Here is a 24,565-nt window from a genome sequence, read left to right as displayed (position 1 = left end):
TCCACATATGGCACTCAAGTAATCTCTCTTATAGTTTAATTTTTAATCCTGTCCTGCCATTTAACTCCCAATATTCATCTGAGGGCTTTGTTCTCAAATCTACTAAATCTATTGGAGATAGTTTCATTGTCATACCATGACGCATGTCCATAGAGTAACACCGACCTCACTAAACTGATATATATAACATTTAAGTTGTTTGTATTTTCAGCCAGGCCCTGGTGGAATGAGTCTCGTAAGCACTGTATCTGGTGGAATGATCTCGCCTGGTGGTTCATCAGAAGCGCTCTTAACTAGTCATGTCGATACCAATATACTACCATTACACAACTCAACAAATGCTAAATGGGGAATACATATGGTTTGGTTTACATTAGCTTCTCTTTTCACGGTTATGATGTTGTTTTGGACCGACTTCTTCACCGCTCTTGGCAAGGTTAGATTTTTCTCTTTTGTCTGAAATTCTTGTATAATTTTTAACTGTACATTACATTATTTATTTAGGAGTATTATTTACATATTAATTAGATTTAGACACCATGCTCTAGTATACTAATCTGGAACCTTGGACTTGACTAAATGTACAAAGTTGTATACAGTATATGCATAACCTGATAGTTTGTGCATACGCCGAGCTCGCTACTCTTCAAAGATATAAGCAACGGAGATTAGATTCTTCAAAATTGAATTTAAAAATGTTATTAAAAGTGTGTTTGTTAAGTATCTTTCTTAATTATCGACAGGCCGGATCTCCCCAAGAGTTTGTAGAGCTGACATCTGGTGGACTGCGATGTCATTTCCATTGGAGCAAAGAATGTAAAGCTACTGCACTGTACGGGTGGATGTTTGTAATCCTCCATGTATGCTTTCTCATGCTTCTGGGAAGAGTGGTAACTGCAGCTCGCTCTGTCATTTTTGCCTTATCAGTGGCATCAGTTGCATTACCATTCCAGGCATTGTGGTGGTCTCTCTTCACAACTGGTGGGTCCCTTGGGATGCATTGGCAACCACAGGTTAGTGTTATTCTCATAAGATGTTAGAAAGGTTAAGTAATAAAGAATGAAGCTACTATATTTTTCTATAGATATATATTTAAGAGGAAAAGATATCCGTTGTTAAAGGATGAGACTGGTATAAGAGTGATAGTCATATGAAGTAAAATTACAGTTCATAATTCAATGGTTATATGGTTGTGGTGCATTCCATCATGACAGTCATTTTAAGAGAAATTGGATAAATTTCTTAATTTATCAAGGGATATGTTGATAGCAATGTCTTCCACTATCCCCATCATGTTATATGAAAAATTTAATTTTTTTTTTAGTACTCACCCACAATTTCCTTAAAAAGCCAAGTAAACCTCTTATGGATTGACTATACATAGTATCAAATGGAGAGAATTTAGTGTACAACTGTGGAACTTTGTGAGAAACGATTTAGACGGTGGCTCATTAGATATTGTTTGTTGTTTGAAGCCTTGTTTTGTGTTTAATTCTCAAAATTAAGGAGAGTAACATTCCATGGTCTTCCATAGGATATATTTTTAAATATTAAACTTAGCCGGTGAATATATAATAGCTGACGTCTCCGACGGCTCGACAGAATTCAAAAACTCGCGAGCGATCGCCATGAAGGTAGCGGGTGTGCCCACCAGCGCCGACTATCGGCCAGATACCGCATATACATGTAAACAGCTCCAGTTCTTCTCTGTCGGTTTCATCGACAAGTCGATTCCACTCGCTATTATGACCTCGAGTTTTCTACCGAATTGGTGAAGTACTTGGTTTTGGTTTTATTGCTTTCGCCGTGTTGGATTATTCAATACTATCCTCAAAAGAAATGCTTTTGAAAGGAGAGTAAAAGTGTTTTGCCCTTGCTCTTTTATCTCTGGTTTTTTCCATAGAGTAAAAATGGCCGACCCTTCCCTTAGTGTACGGAAGTGTGTTTTAGGCTTTTAGCAATTATAGATTTTCCTCTATATATTTTATATCTCACCCGCCTTTATTAGGCCTCTTCGATTAGCTTTCCATTTATACTAAACATCAAGATAAATTTTAATGTTATGTTTATATGCGGCCTTACCTATTCCTCGCCTAGTCCGAGAGTAGGCGGTCCTAACTTGGAAACCGAAGTTAAACAACGTTGAGCCCATTCAACTTTTATTTTCGTTAAGTTTAAATCATTTGCTCTGTAAGAGTTATTAAATGAATATTTTTTAGTAGATATTTTATGAAAGATTTTCTTTGAATAGTCTTCGTGCTGTTTCAAAGATGAACTAACGTTTGGTTTTTTTATGCTACGCAGTTTGCGCTCTATCGTTACGATAGAGAAAGAGAGAATCACGGTTTCACTTTGCAGAAAGAGTAAATCGATTTTGACGTTTTGTTCATTCTTCTTTCAAACTGAAATGTTTTAAATACTAATTTAAAGGAACTTGTTAATTTTCAATTTCTTAGTCCTTTCAGTTTTTTCCTTTGGTCAAATAACCTGTTTATTGACGAAGGGTGAGTGGGCTTTTCTCTTCTGTGTGAAATCAAGAGAGAGAGAGAGGAAGAGAGAACGTTCCGATCTTTATTCTCGTCCCAAGCGAGTACAGTGAACCCTCGTTTATCGCGGTAGATAGGTTCCAGACGCGGCCGCGATAGGTGAAAATCCGCGAAGTAGTGACACCATATTTACCTATTTATTCAACATGTATATTTAGACTTTTAAAACCTTCCCTTGTACGTAGTACTGTTAACAAACTACCCTTTAATGTACAGAACACTTAATGCATGTACTACAGTACCCTAAACTAAAACAGGCACAAATATTAAAGGGAATTTTATATCATGCGTTTCCTAAACACGCTAAAAAGCACGTTAAAAAATGGCAACCAATGTTTTGTTTACATTTATCTCTGATCATAATGAAGAAACAAACTGGAGGTAGAGCTTTGCTTATTACCCAGACATATTTCTCATACTATTCCCTTAGAACTACATCACATCTTCCTACTTTAGATATATATATATATATATATATATATATATATATATATATATATATATATATATATATATGTGTGTGTGTGTATATATATACATATATATATATATATATATATATATATATATATATATATATATATATATATATATATACACACACATATACATACCTACATATATACATACATACATATATACATAAATATTTGCATACATATATATATATATATATATATATATATATATATATATATATATATATATATATGTTACTGTATATATATGGGTTATGGAAAAAATCCGCGAAGTGGTGAATCCGCGATGGTCGAACCGCGAAGTAGCGAGGGTTCACTGTAACGTTGTTCTCGAGTCAGTTTTTTTTTACTCTCGTCCCAAGTCTCTGTACGGGGAGAAAGGATAAAACGTTTTTAGTTTTTATTCTCGTCCCAAGGCACTGTACGGTGAGAGATTGAAAACGTAGTTTTTAATGAACTAGTGTTTAGTCTCCTCCCCAGTCACTGATCCTTTTAACTTTATATATTTCCGTTTTATTCGATATATATGTTTACTGATTTTTGCTTGTATTAATGTGCTTACATTATACGACTTTTTTAAATATTTAACTTAGCCGGTGAATATATAATAGCTGAGCCTCCGGCGGCTCGACAGAAAAACACAAAAAACTCGCGAGCGATCGCTATGAAGGTTGCGGGTGTGCCCACTAGCGCCAACTATCGGCCAGATACCGCATATACATGTAAACAGACCCAATTTTTCTCTGTCGGCCTTAACGACAAGACGTATCAATACTCGCTGTATAACCTGGAGTTTTCTCAACATATTTGGTGAAGTACTTCCTTTTGGTTTGAGCTTTCGCAGTGCAGGTGTTTTATCTTCAACTTAAATCTTGAACTCGTTTTTGGATAGATTTAATTTTTGATGACTATGGATTGTTTTTTGGACTTTCTTTGACTTTTAAATGGCCGACCCTTTCCTTAGTACGGAAGTGTGTTTTAGGCTTTTAGCAATTATCTTATCACGTTATAAATTGTTGTTGTTAATTATAGATTTTCCTCTATATATTTTATATCTCAACCGCCTTTATTAGGCGTCTTCGATTAGCTTTCCATTTATAATAAACATCAAAATAAATTTTAATGATTTGTTTATATGCGACCTTTGCAGAAAGAGTAAATCGATTCTGACGTTTTGTTCATTCTTCTTTCAAACTTAAATGTTTTAAATACTATTTTAAAGGAACTTGTTAATTAAAAAACCTTTCAGTTTTTTCCTTTGGTCAAATAACCTGTTTATTGACGAAAGGTAAGTGGGCTCTTCTCTTCGGTGCGAAATCAAGAGAGAGAGAGAGAGAGAGAGAGAGAGAGAGAGAGAGAGAGAGAGAGAGAGAGAGAGAGAGAGAGAGAGACGGAGAGAGAGAGAGGAAGAGAGAACGTTCCGATCTTTATTCTCGTCCCAAGCGAGTAACGTTGTTCTCGAGTCAGTTTTTTACTCTCGTCCCTAGTCTCTGTACGGGGAGAAAGGATAAAACGTTTTTAGTTTTTATTCTCGTCCCAAGGCACTGTATGGTGGGAGATTGAAAACGTAGTTTTGAATGAACTAGTGTTTAGTCTCCTTCCCAGCCACTGATCTTTTTATCTTAATATATGTTTACTGTTTTTTTGCTTGTATTAATGTGCTTACATTATACGACTGATTTCGCAATTATAACCTTTTGATGAGGGTAGAATTGCGTGCTTCAGGTAGAAATCAGTTTTATTCATACCTAATGTGAATTGTTAAAAAATTCGATTTCAGTGAAGTAAGTGCAAAACAGAAAATCGTAGTGATAAAGTGATAATTGCGCAAAGTGTTATCAGTGTTGCGACCGAGGGTTCGTCTGTTCGTGCCTGTCGTTCGCCTAGTCCGAGACCTCTTGCAAGCTCCCAAGCCCAGGGGAGAAGTAATGTCGTACGACTTATGGGTTCGAGAGGACTTGATCAGCGAACAGACGTTCCCTCTATGGTTTCAGGCGTGTCTCATCAACACCGCCCCTACCATAAGACGAGCGAGACGATTTTCTCCTCGTCATCCGAAGGCTTTTCGCATAAGAAACCGTGGAACAAGGTTTCGAGGCCCTTTAAGCGAAAGTCAGTCCTTTCAGGACAGGTCCAGCGTCCTGGTTGTACCATTAGGACAGCTCTGACCCTATGCAGTCATCGGAAGACTGCTCGCCGCCTAAACAAAAGCGTAACACAGGCTCCGAGAGTCTTTTTGTAGGCAAGGTTTTGCAGTCACAGACGTTACCCTCGTCTCTTACCGCAACCATTCCCGTTGATCCTAAATGGGTTGTACGGCAAGACATGCAGAATAAGCTTGCCTCTCTTATGGAGGACTATTCTGTTGAGCAGGTTCACGATGATCCTCGCCGCTTAGCTGATCGAGATCTTGGCCGTCAGCCGCCCAAACGAGCCTTTGCTTGTCCTGTTGACATTGACGTTACAAAGTCACGTCAATCGTGTTTTGTAGAGCCTCACTCGATGCAGTCCCGTGTTGACTCTCAGCCGCTTGTGGACGTTCAGCCGCTGCCGCTTGCTCTTGTTGACGTTCAGGACGTTCACCAACCAGCATAGTTGACTTGTTTTGACGTTGAGCGTCAAGCACCGCAGTCAAGAGTTGTTTTGACTGCTCAGTCTAAGCAGTCAAGGCAGTCTCGAGTTGACGTCGAACGTCCTCCCGCACCTGTTGTTGTTACTGGTCAGTCCCTTAAGCAGTTACATGACATAGCGTCCTTGACTGCTACTGTTGCTCCTTTGCGTGTGGACTCTGCTTGTCAAGCATTGCCACCACGGCAGGTCTCTCCCTTGCTTGAGACTCGGCTATTGTCGGACAAGGTTCCTTCAGATGAGGAAGTTGCTGATCCCCCTCCTACTGATATTCCCTTGAGGACTCTGACAGACGGAGAGGAGCCTAAAGCTGCTCAGCCCTCTATGGACTTTAAATAAATCATGCTGATTTTTAAGGATCTTTGTCCGGATCTTTTTGTAACTGCTGCTCCTCGTTCGCCTAAACGTCAGAGTTTACACTAGGCCTAGCTACTTCGAAGCCGTTGTTTTATAAGCTAGTGCTCTCTCGCTCTTCTAAGAGAGCTTTACGTTTGCTAGGCGACTGGTTAGTCACCAGGAGGAGTTTGGGGGAGACAGCCTTTGCTTTCCCTACTTTTAAGCTGGCTTATAGAGCGAGAGTCTGATATGACACGGGAGAAGTTCTCGGCTTGGGAGTTCCTGCCTCTGCCCAGATAGACTTCTCAAACCTCATAGACTCTCCCTGACGCCTGGCCATGAGACGCTCCAAGATTTTATGGTCGACTTCAGAGCTAGACCATCTCCTGTTAGGAGTTTTTTTTCGAGCGTTTGAAGTTTTGCTGTACAATTATGTCATGCATAAACAAGGCTTTCAGGGATGGCTCCATGATCTGACAGCCACGTTCTCTGCAGGAACAAGTCCCTCAGGGATGGCTCCAATGATCTGGCAGCCATGTTCACTGCAGGAGTACGTAAGAGGCAAGTGCGCTCAATGTGTTCATTGTCAAGACAAACTTCACAATGAAGTCTACCAGGCTGTCTTGACAGCATTAATGGAAGGCGACTGGATGGTCTCTCTCGACCTTCAGGAGGCATACTTCCACATTCCTATACACCCGGATTCCCAACCGTTTCTGAGGTTTGTTTACAGGAATGTGGGGTACCAGTTTCGAGCCCTGTGCTTTGGCCTCAGTCCTGCTCCTCTCGTGTTTACGAGGCTCATGAGGAATGTGGCAAAATCCCTCCATCTATCGGGGATCCAAGCCTCCCTGTACTTGGACGACTGGCTTCTCAGAGCATCGTCCAGTCTTCGCTGTCTGCAGGATCTACATTGGACGTTGAGTCTGGCCAGGGAGTTGGGACTTTTGGTCAACCTAAAAGTCCCAACTGATCCCATCCCAGATTATTCTATATTTGGGGATGGAGATTCGCAGTCCAGTTTTTTCGGGCTTTTCCGTCTGCCACCCGAATAGAACAAGTCCTGCTCGAAGTCCAACTAATGCTGAAAAGAGAACGTTTGTTCAGTCAGGAGTTGGAACAGTCTCGTAGGGACTCTCTCATCCCTGGAGCAGTTTGTCTCACTAGGGAGACTACACCTTCTGCCTCTCCGGTTCCATCTAGCCTCTCACTGGAACTAGGACAAGACGTTAGAGACGGTATCATTCCCAGTCTCCGAACCAGTAAAGGCATGCCTGAAAGGGTGGGACAGTAATATCAGTCTGAGAGAGGAACTATCCCTAGCAGTCAAGAACCCAAACCACGTGTTGTTCTCAGACGCGTCGGATTTGGGTTGGGGTGCGACCCTGGACGGTCGGGAATGCTCGGGTCTGTGGACCTCAAGTCAGAAGAGCATGCACATCAACGGCAAGGAGCTATTAGCAGTCCACTTGGCCTTGATGATATTCGAAAGCTTCTTCGAAACTAAGTGGTAGAGGTCAACTCAGACAACACCACAGCTTTGGCGTACATCTCCAAGCAAGGAGGCACACACTCCTTCACGCTGCTCGAGATCGCAAGGGACCTTCTCTTATGGTCAAGAAATCGAGGCATCTCCCTGTTGACAAGATTCATCCAGGGGGACTTGAACGTCTTGGCAGACTGTCTCAGTCGTCTTAGTTATCATTAGATATAAAATAAATAAGGTTTTCACAGAAACACTTTCGTAAGTTCTTAAGCCATATAATAAGTGAAAGTAATCAAAATAAACGTAATACACTGGAGGAGCTGTGAACAGTGGCGGGCTACGGGGAAGACTGCTTGCAATAATACCAGATAATTAAAATATGAAATGCATGCCACATGAGATTATATAAATGCTACATAGTATTCCCTATGCTCCAATAAACAAGAATACTTGCATACATGTATTCCTAACACAACATATATGCTAAATGTGTATTAGCAATAAAGGTACATATAACAATGATAATCATATATACTGTATATGTAAATAATTATAATGATAATCCATCACCTCCCCCTCCCCTTTGCGTTCAATGAGCTATATGAACGGGTATGGCGTCTCGGTGAACGCCGATACTCAGCTTGAGTGCCACTTTGCTGTTGTTGACTAGTAGTAGGGACAACATCCTTCTTCTTTGGAGATTGCTGTGTCTCGTCAGGCAAATGTGAAGGAGAATGAGGTACAGGGCGTAAGAAACCACGGTTACGCCATAATATTCTTCCTGAGGGTAACTTCACATGGTAGTCTCGTGACCTACCGATGCCCATAATAATTCCAGTCTTATCCCATCGCTTGGAGATAGGGTCTTGGATACGGACATTATCATTAAGTTTGAGTGGTTCCAAAGGGTGTGCACGGCTGTCGTACCTTATTTTGGCTGCTTCTGTACGGGATGCTACACGAAGGTCATATTCATTTGCTTTTTCTTGCCACTCCTGCTTGAACGATAATGCATGGGCTGGGATGCATGATCGAAGGGCTTGGCCATATAATATCTGCGCTGGAGAAAGGCCAGCATAGTTAGGAGTATTCCGTATTTCCAATAATCCTTTGTCGAAATCTTCGGTGTCGATGTTCCCAGAAGGTGCTACTTTTAGGATAAAATGTTTGACCTTCTTCACGGCTGCTTCGGCATGGCCATTACTTTGGGGATAGTAAGGTGTGGATATCACATGTTGAACACCCCATCGGGTTAGAAAATTCTTGAATTCTGAGCTGGTGAACTGAGGTCCACCATCTGTCCTCAGCCTTACTGGAACACCTAAGTCTCGGAAGATGTGACTGAAGTGTCGTGTTGTCACTTCCGCTGTAGTATTGGTACCAAATTTTACAACTACAGGCCATCCAGATAGTCTGTCTACATACACCAGGAAAGATTTCCCAGCAACACTGAAGAAATCAGTCGATACTGATTCGAAGGGACGAGAGGGGTTTTCGTTGCATAATAGTGGTTCCTGCTGTTGGCTTGGCTGCATTATCTGACATGGCTCACAGGCATGGACAGTATTTGCTATGTCTGAATTAATACCAGGCCAATATACAGTTTGCTTAGCTCGACGCTTAGTCGCCTCCGCTCCACAATGGCTGTCATGAAGGCGTCTTAAAATGCTGCGTCGCATAGCTAAGGGAATTACTATTCGGCTACCATACAGGACAAGGTCATCATCGGTGTATAAATCCTCCCTTATTTTCCAATAGGGTAGTAGGTCATTGTGGAGATTGTAGCGGTGACTGGGGAAGCCGTTGGCAACGTTTTGGAGGAGTCTTGTGTACGAGGGGTCCTCACGTGCTGCAGTGCGAATCTCTTCCAAAATAAGATCTTGTGTATCTGATGTCTTCACATCTGAAATTGCATCCATAGTCTTGGCTACTACACTCCTGAGGGAAAGATGGGTTTCACTATTTAACATATCATCTTCGGACGTTGGGTGGCTCACAGGGGAACGTGAAAGGGCATCAGGGATGCAATGTTCCTTGCCTTTCCGCCATACTGCAGTGAAGATATAGGGTGAAATTTTCTCTTTCAGATGCTGAATACGTGTGTTTTCTATTGCATCCAATGTATATGTATTCAAGATGGGTATCAGGGGTCTATGGTCAGTCACCAATGTGAAATGGGGCAATCCAAGTAAGTAATGGCGACATTTATTCATAGCCCAAACTGAAGCTAAACATTCTAGTTCAATGGTGGCCCACCTAGTTTCTGCATCGGCCAAAAATCTTGAACCACACTGGACCATGCGGAAACGGCCTTCTCCATGGTCTTGTAGAAGTGCGTATCCTAAACCATATAAACGAGAAGCATCCGTTTGTAGTACGGTGGGGCAGGTAGGGTCGAAATGAGCCAGCACAGGTGGCTGAGAGAGAGCCTTTTTAACACTGGCAAATGCGGCATCATGATCTGCTGTCCACGTGAAGGATCTCTTAGGGCTCATTAGCGGCCGAAGCGGATCTGCTGCAGCTGCAAGATCAGGTGAAAATTCTGTTAATTGGTTAGTAAGGCCCATGAATGACCTTAAATCTGTCAAATTTGCTGGCTTTGGGAACTCTGATATAGCTCGAACTTTCTCCTTGTCTGCTGCAATTCCATTTTCAGATAACGTATACCCACAAAAAGATACAGTAGGGCTAGCAATAACAAACTTTTCTGCATTTAAAGTAATACCGTGAGTCCTACAGCGAGACAAAACTTTGTTGAGCCTGCATAAGTGAGAATAATAATCCTTATCATGTACAAGGATATCATCCACAACCTTGACACAATGTTGGATGCCCTGAAGAGCAATATCACCTCTCCTGCAGTAGGCATCTCCTGAAGCGCTGAATCCCATGGGTGAACGACGATAGCGATACCGACCGTAGGGCGTGATGAATGTTGTAAGGGCTTGGTCTTCCTCTGCTAGTGGGATCTGCCAGTACCCACACAATGCATCCATGGTGGAGAAATACCTTGAATTAGGATCAATACTCCTGATTGCACTAAATGGTGATGGTGAAGGATGTGCAGGCCTTAAAACCTGTGAATTTAACTTGCTTAAATCTGTGGTGACACGAACACCACCTGTAGGTTTGGCCACAACCACTAAGGGGTGACACCATGGGGATGGCTGATCCCCAACAGGTTCAATGATGCCTTGTGCTACCATTGTCTCCAACTCAGTCTTGACGTCCTCTTGAAAAGCTAGTGGTATAAGACGTGGAGTGTAGATAGCAAAGGGTTTCACATCCTCCTTCAGGTGAATACGCATAGGTGGTCCAGTCATTGGCTTGAGTTGTGCTCCTTGATGAAACTGCTCCTTTGTCATTAGCACATCACTAAATTCCTTTAGAAAGTATTGCCTGGCTTCCTCAGGTGAGGATGTGGCTGGAGGCGGAGGAACGGACATTTTTTCACATGTATTAACTTGGCTGACTGGGACCTGACTGGTTCCTACTGAAGTCCTGCTAAGTTTCCTCTCTTGCATTTGACGTGGGAAGTCCCAGGGAATGATCCTTAGGTGGCGGAGGGCATCATAACACAGTAATGGTGTTGGGAGAGAACTAAGAACATCAATATACCCCTTGTATGAGATATCACCATAAGTCATGACGGCCTCCATTGATCCCAATACGTTACCTTCCATGGGTGATCCATCGGCGTTGGAAAACTGCAACTCAGGGGGCGGAGACAATTCCTTGACATCAATGCCCAATGCTTGTAAGTGTTGCACTCCAAAAACAGTGGTATCTGCACCAGTATCAGGGATAACATTGATCTTCCCTGATTTACTGCCATATGTGACATGTAAATTGATAGGTGGTGAGGGACAACTTAGGGGACGTAAATTAACTGAACGAATGGCTGGAGAAGATATCTTGACGGTGTTCAACTTGGTTTCCTTTAAATCTTTCGACTCCCTTGGTCCCTTTGACTTTTTCTGTGCACAACAAACATCATAGTGGCCAAATTTATGGCAAATTCGGCACTCCTTAGCCAATGCTGGGCATGCGGCAGTATATGGGAAATGGCCAGTTTTAGCACAGTTCCTGCACTTGTGGGATACTGCCTTACATGTGTCACTATTATGCTGTTGACCACAATTCTTGCATCTGCTACTTGAAGAAGGAGTTTTCTCTTGCTGATGAATTTTCTTAGGTTGCTCCGGTTTAGCAAATGCCTTCTTTAACTTCTTGTAGTTTGACACGGCACACACTGAAGTCTGTGGAGCTTTAAGCTCTGTCGTCTTCTTTGCAGCCTCAAAAGCCCTGCAAGTCAGCTTCACTTCCTCAAGTGTTGTTGTTGTAGGCATGCTAATGAGCTTCTTGGTGAGTTCTTCATTCCTTATGCCAACCAAAATAGCATGTTTCATTTGGGCCTCCACACAGTTAACGCCTTTACATAAATCAACCTCCTCTGAGAGCTGTTGTAAACGAACGAAAAAATCTGTTAATGACTCGCCTTCTGCTTGCTTACATTGAGTAAAAGCTAACCGACGAAGTGCTTCATTCTGCTGACCCTTTATATAAGTTTCGATATGAAATAAAACATCATCCAAAAGCATAGTTGAGTCTGGTGGAATACCCAAATTGTGTTCTAACAAGCGTCTCATCTCAACACTGAGACATGCCCTTAGCTGTATCAACTGCTTAGGTTGAGGTAAATTATCCAAATCTACCATAACAGCATAATCCTTCCATCTCTGCTTCCATTCTGTGTATTGCCTATAAGTAACATCATGGGTTAATGGTGGAGGCAAATTTACTGTCACCTTAGGTGTCTGCACAGCTGAATTAGGCACTTGGAGAACACTTGCAGACGACGGTGCTGGGGTAGGGGGCCCTATACCACTTGCTTGGGGTAGGGTATGCCTGGGACCAGTCATAGCTTCAATTAATGCTTTGAATTCTTCCTGATGTCTGACATTGTCTTCTTTTCTTCTTTCTTCATCCTGTTTTCTTCTTTCTTCATCTTTTTTATCCATGTATTCAAACATTTTGCTGATAAAATCCATGGTTGAAGGGGTTGATGAAGGAGAAATAGATCTTGAATGCGTTGGAGATGACGTCATGTCAGTTGGGGTTGGGGATGATGGGGGAGAAACCTCAGAAGTTTTTGGTCTCCTTCCTTTATCGTGTTTCGGCGGCATAAATAGAAAAATCTCACGAAATCCAAGAGAAAATATCACTCAATGCCGTCAGTGGTAACGTCACAATGATGTCACAAACGGTAGCCAATCACCGAGTACAATAGCTCGAGGCAACAGAGCTATGCTGTATCTGGTAACACTGTGACTGCCGTGTCTGTTGCATGCACAGCGAGAGCCGTTAGTCTCCTCTCGAACGCAGCTGAGTATGAATATGACGCTCTTGTTCTGGCCTCTGCAGATGGCCGACGCACATTAGCCCTTAACTCAGATTGCTAAAATAAACACAGCCCTATATAGAGTCACTGTAATCACAAAACAAAGTCACTGCCAGTGTATACATCCAAACGAAGTTATGGTTCACAACTGCTAACGAACTTGGTTACGATGAACACAAACACTTCTTGCATTGTCCAGGCCGGTTGAAGAAGTTCACTAAATGATCGAAATTCACTTATGGCAAATCAATCACTGCGCCATCTTAGTTATCATTAGATATAAAATAAATAAGGTTTTCACAGAAACACTTTCGTAAGTTCTTAAGCCATATAATAAGTGAAAGTAATCAAAATAAACGTAATACACTGGAGGAGCTGTGAACATTGGCGGGCTACGGGGAAGACTGCTTGCAATAATACCAGATAATTAAAATATGAAATGCATGCCACATGAGATTATATAAATGCTACATAGTATTCCCTATGCTCCAATAAACAAGAATACTTGCATACATGTATTCCTAACACAACATATATGCTAAATGTGTATTAGCAACAAAGGTACATATAACAATGATAATCATATATACTGTATATGTAAATAATTATAATGATAATCCATCAAGTCGGAGGGGTCAGGTGATACCCACGGAATGGACCCTCCACAAGGACGTGGGCAAGAGTCTTTGGGCTACTTGGGGTCAACCCACCATAGACCTCTTTGCCTCCTCGTTGACCAAAAGGTTACCAATCTATTGCTCTCCAGTCCTAGATACAGAAGCAATCCACATAGACGCATTTCTACTGGATTGGTCTCTTCTGGACTTATATGCATTCCCATCATTCAAGATAGTCAACAAGGTACTGCAGAAGTTCGCCTCTCACGAAGGGACAAGGTTGACGTTGGTTGCTACCCTCTGGCCCGCGAGAGAGTGGTTCACCGAGGTACTTCAATGGCTGGTAGACTTTCCAAGAAGTCTTCCTCTAAGGGTAGATCTGTTACGTCAGCCCCACGTAAAGAATGTCCATCAAGGCCTCCCCGCTCTTCGTCTGACTTCCTTCAGACTATCGAAAGACTCTCAAGAGCTCGAGGCTTTTCGAAGGAGGCAGCCAGTGCGATTGCAAAAGCGAGGAGAGCTTCCACCATTAGAGTATACCAGTCGAAGTGGGAAGTCTTTCGAGACTGGTGCAAGTCAGCATCTGTGTCCTCGTCCAGTACCTCTGTAGCCCAAATCGCAGATTTTCTTTTACATCTGAGAAAGGTTCGCTCCCTTTCAGCTCCCACGATTAAGGGCTACAGGAGCATGTTGGCTTCGGTCTTTCGACATAGAGGCTTAGATCTTTCCAACAATAAAGATCTCCAAGATCTCCTTAAGTCTTTCGAGACCTCTAAGGAACGTCGTTTGGCAACTCCTGGATGGAACTTAGACGTGGTCCTAAGGTTCCTCATGTCAGACAGGTTTGAGCCATTACATTCAGCCTCCCTGAAGGATCTCACCCTCAAGACACTTTTCCTAGTGTGCTTGGCTTCGGCTAAAAGGGTCAGTGAACTTCATGCCTTCAGTAAGAACATCGGCTTTTCTACAGAAAAAGCCACTTGTTCACTTCAACTTGGTTTCCTGGCCAAAAATGAACTGCCTTCTCGTCCTTGGCCTAAATCTTTTGATATTCCTTGCATATCAGAGATCGTAGGCAACGAACTGGAAAGAGTATTATGTCCTGTTAGAGCTCTTAAGTTCTATTTAGCTCGTACTAAGTCATTACGAGGTAAATCTGAGGCATTATGGTGCTCAGTTTAGAAACCATCATTGCCTATGTCAAAGAATGCTTTGTCATATTTTATCAGATTTTTAATACGAGAAGCTCATTCTCACTTGAATGAGAAAGACCGATGTTTGCTTAAGGTTAAGACGCACGAAGTTAGAGCTATAGCAACCTCCGTGGCCTTCAAGCAAAATAAATCTCTGCAAAGTATTATGGACGCGACTTTTTGGAGAAGCAAGTCAGTGTTTGCGTCATTTTACTTAAAAGATGTCCAGACTCTTTACGAGGACTGCTACACACTGGGTCCATTCGTTGCAGCGAGTGCAGTAGTGGGTGAGGGTTCTACCACTACATTACCCTAATTCCAATATCCTTTTTAATCTGTCTCTTGAAATGTTTTTAATATTGTTTTTTGGGTTGTACGGAAGGCTAAGAAGCCTTTCGCATCCTGGTTGATTTGGCGGGTGGTCAAAGTCATTTCTTGAGAGCGCCCAGATTATGGGTTTGATGAGGTCCTGTTGTATGGGTTGCAGCCCTTAATACTTCAGCTCCTGGGAGTCTTTCAGCATGCTAAGAGGATCGCTGGGCTTCGTGAGGAAGACAGACTAATAAGGCAGAGTAATCGTCTAAGTCAACTTCCTTACCAGGTACCTTTATATATTTGGGTTTTGTTATGATACAACTGTCAAAAACTCTAAGCATATACGCTGTAAACTTAATTAACTCTGGTCTCTACCCACCACCATGGGTGTGAATCAGCTATTATATATTCACCGGCTAAGTTAAATATTTAAAAATGATATTTTAATTATAAAATAAATTTTTGAATATACTTACCCGGTGAATATATAAATTAAAGGCCCCCCCTTCCTCCCCGATAGAGACCCAGCGGGATGAGAAAAATTGGGTCTGTTTACATGTATATGCGGTATCTGGCCGATAGTTGGTGCTAGTGGGATCACCCGCAACCTTCATAGCGATCGCTCGCGAGTTTTTGTGTGTTTTTCTGTCGAGCCGCCGGAGGCTCAGCTATTATATATTCACCGGGTAAGTATATTAAAAAATTTATTTTAAAATTAAAATATCATATTTTGCAATTATAACCTTTTGATGTAGGGGAGAATTGCGTGCTTCACGTAGAAATCAGTTTTATTCATGCCTAATGTGAAATTATTGAAAAATTTGATTTCAGTGAAGTAAGTGCAAAAACAGAAAATCGTAGTGATAAAGTGATAATTGCGCAAAGTGTTTTTTAGTGTTGCGACCGAGGGTTCGTCTGTTCGTGCTTGTCGTTCACCTAGTCCGAGACCTCTTTCAGGCTCCCATGCTACCAGGGAGAAGTAATGTCGTAGGACTTATGGGGACGAGAGGCTTTAACCAACGAACAAACGTTCCCTCTATGGTATCGGGCGTGTCTCGCAAGATCGCCCCTACCATAAGACGAGCGAGGCTGTTTTTTCTCCTCGTCATCCGAAGGCTTCTCGCAAAAGAAATCTTGGAGCAAAGTTTCTAGACCCATAAAGCGGAAGTCGGTCCATTCAGGACAGGTCCAGCGTCCTGGCTGTAGCCATGGGGACAGCTCTGACCCTTTGCAGTCGTCGGAAGACGGTTCGCCTATTAAACGCAAGCGTAACACGGGGTCCGAGGGTCGCGGTAAAGGCAATGTTTTGCCAACACAGACGTTACCGTCGTCTCGGCCCGTCCCGACTCCTGTTGATCCTAAATGGGTTGTCCTGCAGGACATGCAGACTAAGCTTGCCTCCCTTATGGAGAAGTATGACGTTGAGCAGGTTCACAATGAACCTTCGCTTTCGAGTCGCCGTTACACTAAACGAGACTCTGGCCGTCAGCCGCCCAAATGAGCATTTACTCGTCCGTTTGACGTTATGAAACGTGATGTCGGTAGTTTGTCACGTCAGTCACGTGACTTGGATCCTTACTCGCTGCAGTCCCGTGTTGACTTTCAGCCGCTGCCGCAGCCTCGTGTTGACGTTCAGCCGCTGCCGCAGTCTCGTGTTGACGTTCAGGACGTTCGCCAACCAGCTCAGTTGCCTTGTTTTGACGTTGAACGTCAAGCACCGCAGTCAAGAGTTGTTTTAACTGCTCTATCTAGGCAGTCAAGGCAGTCTCGACTTGACGTCGAGCGTCCTCCCGCACCTGTTGTTGTTGCTGGTCAGTCCTTTAAGCAGTTACATGACGTAGCGTCCTTGACTGCTACTGATGCTCCTTTGCGTGTGGACTCTGCTTGTCAAGCATTGCCACCACGGCAGGTCTCTCCCTTGCTTGAGACTCGGCAATTGTCGGACGAGGTTCCTTCAGATGAGGAAGTTGCTGATCCCCCTCCTACTGATATTCCCTTGGGGACTCTGTCAGACGGAGAGGAGCCTAAAGCTGCTCAGCCCTCTATGGACTTTAAATAAATCATGCTGATTTTTAAGGATCTTTGTCCGGACCATTTTGTAACTGCTGCTCCTCGTTCGCCTAAACGTCAGAGTTTACACTAGACCTAGCTACTTCGAAGCCGTTGTTTTCTAAGCTAGTGCTCTCTCGCTCTTCTAAGAGAGCTTTATGTTTGCTAGGCGACTGGTTGATCACCAGGAGGAGTTTGGGGGAGACAGCCTTTGCTTTCCCTCCTTTTAAACTGGCTTATAGAGCGAGCGTCTGGTATGACACGGGAGAAGTTCTCGGCTTGGGAGTTCCTGCCTCTGCCCAGATAGACTTCTCAAGCCTCATAGACTCTCCCTGGCGCCTGGCCATGAGACGCTCCAAGATTTTATGGTCGGCTTCAGAGCTAGACCATCTCCTGTTAGGAGTTTTTCGAGCGTTTGAAGTTTTGCTGTACAATTATGTCATGCATAAACAAGGCTATCAGGGATGGCTCCAATGATCTGACAGCCACGTTCTCTGCAGGAACAAGACTATCAGGGATGGCTCCAATGATCTGGCAGCCACGTTCACTGCAGGAGTACGTAAGATGCAAGTGCGCTCAATGTGTTCATTGTCAAGACAAACTTCACGATGAAGTCTACCAAGCTGTCTTGACAGCATTAAGGGAAGGCGACTGGATGGTCTCTCTCGATCTTCAGGATGCATACTTCCACATCCCGATTCATCCAAACTTTCAACTACATCTGAGGTTTGTGGACGGGAAAGTAATGTACCACTGTCGAGCACTGTACTCCGACCTCATTCCTGCTCCTCTTGTTTTTACAAGGCCCTTGCAAAATGTAGCAAGCTTTCTACATTTTTTGAGGATTCAGAGCCTCCCTTTATTTTGACGACTGGCTAATCAGGGCGTTCGTCATTATATCGCTGTCTGGAGAGCCTCTAATGGACATTAGACCTAACCAAGGAGCTAGGTCTCATAGTGAACGTAGAGAAGTCGTAACTTACAGTATCCCATCCCAGACTATTCTTTTTTTGGGAATGGAGATACAGTGTCTGATTTTTCGACCCTTTTCGTCTCCCGCAAGAATGGAACAAGCTCTGTTAAAAGTCCTTCACTTGCAAGAGAAAACAGTTGCTCTGTAAGAGTTTGAACTAGCCTCGTGGGAACTCTTTCATCACTGGAGTAGTTTATCTCTCTGGGGAGACTCAACCTATGCCCTTTCCTATTTCACCTAAACATTGGAACAAGGAGAAGGGCTTAGTGAGTATCTCTTTCCCAATCTCCAACTCAGTCTAGACATGTCTGACTTGGTGGGACAGCAACATCAGACTTCGAGAAGGTTTTTCTCTTGCGATCAAGAACCCAAACCATGTGTTGTTTTCAGATGCAGCGGATTTGGGTTAGGGAGCTCCACTGGACAGTCTGGAAGGCTCGGTTCTTTGATCCACGGATCAGAAGGAACTCCTTTTAAGGCAGTAACATCTCTCCTTTGGCGAGATTTGTGCAGAAATGAATGTCTTGGCGGACGGCCTCAGCAGAAGAGGACAAGTCTTCTCCATGGAGTGGACGTTGCATAAGACTGTGTGCGAGAAGCTATGGATGACATGGGGTCTACCCACCATAGATCTTTTTGCTACTCTCTCTGTCAAAGAGGCTCTCGACTTACTGCTTTCCAGTTCCAGATCCAGAGGCAGCTCACATAGACGCTTTCCTGCTGGACTGGTCTCACCTGGACGTTTATGCCTTTCCACCTTTCAAGATCCTAGACAAGGTGCTGCAGAAGTTCACCAGGTTGACATTGGTTGCTCCACTCTGGCCCGCGAGAGAGTGAGTAACAGAGGTACTTCAATGGCTGGTAGACGTTCCAAGGAGTCTACCTTTAAGGATGGATCTCTTACGGCAGCCACGTAAGGAGTCTTCATCAAAGCCTCCCCGCGCTTCGTCTGACTGCCTTCAGACTATCGAAAGACTCTCAAGAGCTAGAGGATTTTCGAAGGGGGCAGCCAGAACGATTGCGAGAGCTAGGAGAGCATCTACCATCAAGGTCTATCAGTCGAAGTGGGAAGTCTTTAGAGACTGGTGCAAGTCATCATCCATTTCCTCTTCCAGTACCTCTGTAGCCCAAATTGCAGACTTTCTCCTACATCTGAGAAATGTTCGCTCCCCTCTCAGCGCCCACTATTAAGGGCTACAGGAGCATGTTGGCGTCTGTGTTCAGACATAGAGGCTTAGATCTGTCCAATAATCAAGATCTCCAAGATCTCCTTAAGTCCTTCGAGACCTCTAAGGAGCGTCGTATGGCAACTCCTGGATGGAACTTAGACGTGGTCCTAAGGTTCCTAATGTCCGACAGGTTTGAGCCATTACATTCAGCCTCCCTGAAGGATCTCACCCTCAAGACGCTTTTCTTAGTGTGCTTGGCTTCGGCTAAAAGGGTCGGTGAGATCCATGCCTTCAGTAGGAACATCGGCTTTTCTACAGATAAAGCCACACGTTCACTTCAGCTTGGTTTTCTTGGCCAAAAATGAACTGCCTTCTCGTCCTTGGCCTAAGTCATTTGATATACCTTGCCTGTCAGAGATCGTAGGCAACGAGCTTGAAAGAGTGCTGTGTCCAGTTAGAGCTCTGAAGTTTTATTTAGCTCGGACTAAATCCTTAAGAGGTGGATCTGAGGCTTTGTGGTGCTCAGTTAAGAAGCCTTCATTGCCTATGTCAAAGAATGCTTTGTCATATTTTTTTAGATTTTTAATCCGAGAGGCTCATTCTCACTTGAGTGAAAAAGATCGTTGCTTGCTTAAGGTTAAGACGCACGAAGTAAGAGCTATAGCAACTTCTGTGGCCTTTAAGCAAAACAGATCTCTGCGAAGTATTATGGACGCGACCGTTTGGAGAAGCAAGTCGGTATTCGCGTCATTTTACTTAAAAGATGTCCAGACTCTTTATGAGGACTGCTACACACTGGGTCCATTCGTTGCAGCGAGTGCAGTAGTGGGTAAGGGTTCTACCACTACATTCCCTTAATTCCAATATCCTTTTAATCTTCTCTTGAAATTTTTTAATTGGGTTGTACGGAAGGCTAAGATCTTGAAATGTTTTTAATTGGGTTGTACGGAAGGCTAAGAAGCCTTTCGCATCCTTTTTGATTTGGCGGGTGGTCAAATGTCATTTCTTGAGAGCGCCCAGATTAAGGGTTTTGATGAGGTCCTGTTGTATGGGTTGTCGCCCTAGATACTTCAGCTCCTGGGAGTCTTTCAGCATCCTAAGAGGATGGCTGGGCTTCGTGAGGAAAGCGGACTAACAAGGCAGAGTAATCGTTAGAGTCAGCTTCCTTACCAGGTACCTATATTTATTTGGGTTTTGTTATGATATAACTGTCAAAAACTCTAAGCATATACGCCGTAAACTGTATTAATACTGGTCTCTACCCACCACCATGGGTGTGAATCAGCTATTATATATTCACCGGCTAAGTTTAATATTTTAAAATGATATTTTGATTATAAAATAAATTTTTGAATATACTTACCCAGTGAATATATAAATTAAAGGCCCCCCCTTCCTCCCCGATAGAGACCCAGCGGGATGAGAAGAACTGGAGCTGTTTACATGTATATGCGGTATCTGGCCGATAGTCGGCGCTGGTGGGCACACCCGCTACCTTCATGGCGATCGCTCGCGAGTTTTTGAATTCTGTCGAGCCGTCGGAGACGTCAGCTATTATATATTCACCGGGTAAGTATATTCAAAAATTTATTTTATAATCAAAATATCATTTTAAACAAAACCATGAGCCAGTGATTGAGTTAACTGAAATAAAAGAAAAACCTTCAAGGCTAATGCCTGTAGAGCTATGCTATGATATAAAAATATACGTATTCCATTGTATATTACAAAAATGTACAAAAATACATAATTCATAAACTAATGTAGCTTACCACAAGTGTGGGGACTTCACTTGAAACAATGAGTAATATGCATTACTCGCGGCTATTCCTTTATGGCGGACTGAGAAGGTCGTTGTTTTGATAGTGCTTACTTTTCTACCAATTAGAACAGGAAGTAACTCATCCAATGTGGTAGACTGTATTTTGAGTACTGTTTATGAAACATTTATGTAATATCTAACTGTGTGTGTATAACAGTAACATCGACTGATTATGGATCAGTATACTGGGGCCACATCCTTGGTCGGAATACATTCACTGCGCAACTTGTTTTAACGCACTATTGACCATTTCAATGAAACCATGGCAGAGAGTAATTTTTGGTTAATTATTAATTTTTCCCTTATTAAAAAAGATATGAAAGGGCACCATTTCTTCAGGAGTTAAAGGAGTTTGCCTATGTTTTCATGAGTGGAGGTAACATATTCTCCTGTACTGTAGTAGTGCATTGGGAATAGAGAGTGAAAGGCTGTGGACAAAGTTCCCATTTCAAAAACCCAAAGATTTGCTATTTGCTTCATATAGCTCAGTGCTCCTTATAGAACCACGCAAATCGTTTCAGCACTCGTCAGTCAGCCAGTCATATTCCTTTTTATTAATTATATTTTTCTTGCACAAAGGTAGGAATAGTAGTCAGAGCCAATCCTTTGCTGATTATAACTTCGACTTTATGGCTGGGTTTGGTGGAATTGGGATTAGCAAAGAAACTGATCTAGCTTGCTACATCAGCATACTTCATTCCTGTTCATTTAAACAATTCATTCATAGTGTAATAATGTTGGTGTTTATGGTAGACAATCATTTCCCAGGTAACATATCACTGATTTCATAAGAGTAAGTCGTATCCTCTCTTAAATATCATAAGTGAAATACTAGGCAATGATTGTAATTATTTTTTTTTATGATTCTTCCCCCGATGTTTGTAATGCTTCTTTCTCAAAGCCTGGTTCATATCGATATATACCCCAGAACTAAGAATTTCCTGTTTTCTTTCCTATCTTCGCTCTCTAGTGCAGTATAAAGAATATCTAACATTTAATAACAATGACATTGGCTTGGGTATGCCGTAGATGCTTTTTCTTTCAGTTCTCATCAACCTCATGTTATTTGGTCAGCATTTACCCCCTCTAAATTATTTGCTTTTTGTGATTTAGTTTATTAGCAATCATAATAAATGATTTCTGGGCTCCGACCTGTGTCGCCCAGTGAAAAGCTCCTATAGCACCATTTCTAAGGTATATAACTGCTATATATTACCAGAGAAAAAATTGCATGGGAATGCCAGGTTGAACCCAGCTCGCTCACCTGTATAAGGTGTCGATATAATACTGAAAACCGTTAGAACGAACGAGAGAGAGAGAGAGAGAGGAAGGAGCCTGTACCGAGGGAGACCCAGCAAGGTCGTGAATAAAAAACTGAATAATATAAAAAAAAACGGACAAGGCCCCTCCAAAATCTCAAAACTCATAGCTCTGGTACTTAACTTAGATGTAGTGACAGTGGAGTCGGACATCTTGAGGTAAATCCAGAGAAAAACCAGCGAAATTTACACACAACACAAAGTATTGTTAACAAACTGCGTGCTATATTAGGAGTGACGTCACTGGTGTGGGTTGGTCAGTAGTAGTACGAGGTTGAACGGCGCCTCGCTGTTCGGGGATTTTGACAGGAGACATCTAAATGGTGCGAGGCCTCTGGTTGTGATTTATCGCGCCCCAGTATTATATCGACACCTTATACAGGTGAGCGAGCTGGGTTCAACCTGGCATTCCCATGCAATTTTTTCTCTGGTAATATATAGCAGTTATATACCTTAGAAATGGTGCTATAGGGGCATTTCACTGGGCGACACGGGTCTCTCGCCCAGAAATAGATTTTTCCTTCGTCAAAATCCCTTTTCTGGATTTGTTAGTAATTCTTGTGTAAATTGTTCAAGGGAGTTATTTCTGGGCAATCATTAGCCTCATTCTTTTTGTGTTATGTCAGGGACAGTATTGTGATTTAGGTAATTGTTTTTAGGAATGTGAATTGCTTACTGTTCCTCTTGTGGAGAGGTATGATCAGATTAAGAGTTCTAAATGAGAAAAGGATGCAAATGTTTAGCGGTAAATTCAGAGGAGACTAAGATAGTTAATCGCAGTGGGGATGATGTTGGTAATGCCGCTGGAGCTATTAATAAACTTTGGTAGTACTGAGATTGCCAAAAAAAGCTCTTTCAGTTCATTTATTGAATCTAAAACGGGATTTACACGGTGGAACGGTTCATCGAACCTGCTTGTCAAACGGTTGGAAGAGGTGGAGTCAGCCACAAATGCATAAGGTATGTGTACAATGAAGCCACGCCCACAAAAGTCAGGCGAGAACAGACTTTCTGTGAACCATTTGACGAATGTGTTTGACAACCAAATACCCCGTTCACACGTTCGAATATCACTTCAAACACTTGTCTGTCGAAGCAGGTACGACGAACCGTTCGACCATGTAAACCTGCCTTAAGATGACCAGCCAGTGTTTTGGCAAAGTTAGAGGTTTTCGCCTAACCTGCCCTTTTTTGAACCCTAGTCTACCTCATGTTTTGCCTAGTGCACCAGTCAGGGACAATTCTGGTGGTGCACAGAGCATTACAGGAGTTGATTGCCTTTACAAACCTCGCACTCTCGATTGACATGTACAGTTTTAAACTTTACCTTGTAATTTATAGATACTCCTTCTCTTTATAAAATGGTGAATGGCTGAAAGTGCCCTAGTGCATTGCTTTTTAACCTAAGTCTCTTACAGTATCTTGTACCCAATTGCCTCCTTGCCAAATAATGATTGAAGAGTAAAATTAAAGCTTATACTCTTCTGTTCAGTAAGACCATAATGATGTGGGCAGTCAAACTTAGTTAATAAAGTTAGTACCGTATGAGGTAAAATTGGGATTATGGCTCATGTTGCTTGATGGCCTATAAAGTAAAAGGAAACTATAATTATGATCATATGATGGTAAATTTAGTCACAAAAGAAAAGTGCTTTAGCTGAGCCCCTAATAGTGGTTTTTCAAGTTTATGAGCATCCCTGGGCTTATATACAGAAAGTCCTCATCTTATCAGTTCCAAGAAACTGTTTGCAAGTTGAATTTTGTTAAATTTTGACCTAAAGGTAGACTTCATCTAATTCACATGCCTACCGTTTTCAGCTGCAAAAGTCAACAAATAGTCCCATTTCAAATTGCAAATGTCGTCTTGCTTACTGCATTAAATTATATAATACGTTCACGGGTGCTTAGAAGGAATGAATGGAGAAGGATGGGTAGTGGTGGTGGTGGTGGTGGTGGGGGGGGCAGTAGCTGTAGAGAACGACACCTCGTAGTAACGGGGGATGTTGAGGAGGGAGAAGTCTAATTTGAAAGGGACCTCTGGTAGTGGTTTCACTCGCCCCAGTTTTTATACCGACACCCTATAAGGGTGAGCGAGCTGGGTATATTCCTGGCATTCCACGCAACTTTTTTTCTCTGGTATATTTAGCAGTATTTATACCTTAGAAGTGGTGCTTTAAGGAGCATTTCACTGGGCGACACAGGTCTCTCGCCCAGAAATAGATTTTTCCTTCG

General features: G+C 42.6%; 1 protein-coding gene across 1 annotated transcript in view; it reads left to right on the top strand.

Annotated features, from left to right (window-relative positions):
• The window catches only part of LOC137640270 (uncharacterized), a 59,985-nt gene that overhangs the window by 28,421 nt on the left and 6,999 nt on the right, over positions 1-24,565 (top strand). Inside the window, exons 5-6 of the mRNA XM_068372868.1 lie at positions 212-436; positions 744-1,013. Of these exons, the coding sequence (XP_068228969.1) occupies positions 212-436; positions 744-1,013 (495 nt within the window). The remainder of the gene's footprint in view (positions 1-211; positions 437-743; positions 1,014-24,565) is intronic.

Source organism: Palaemon carinicauda, chromosome 4 (genome assembly GCF_036898095.1).
Source record: "Palaemon carinicauda isolate YSFRI2023 chromosome 4, ASM3689809v2, whole genome shotgun sequence".
NCBI lineage: Eukaryota > Metazoa > Arthropoda > Malacostraca > Decapoda > Palaemonidae > Palaemon > Palaemon carinicauda.
Note: the sequence above shows the minus strand (reverse complement) of the source record. Positions and strands in the feature narration are given on the sequence as shown.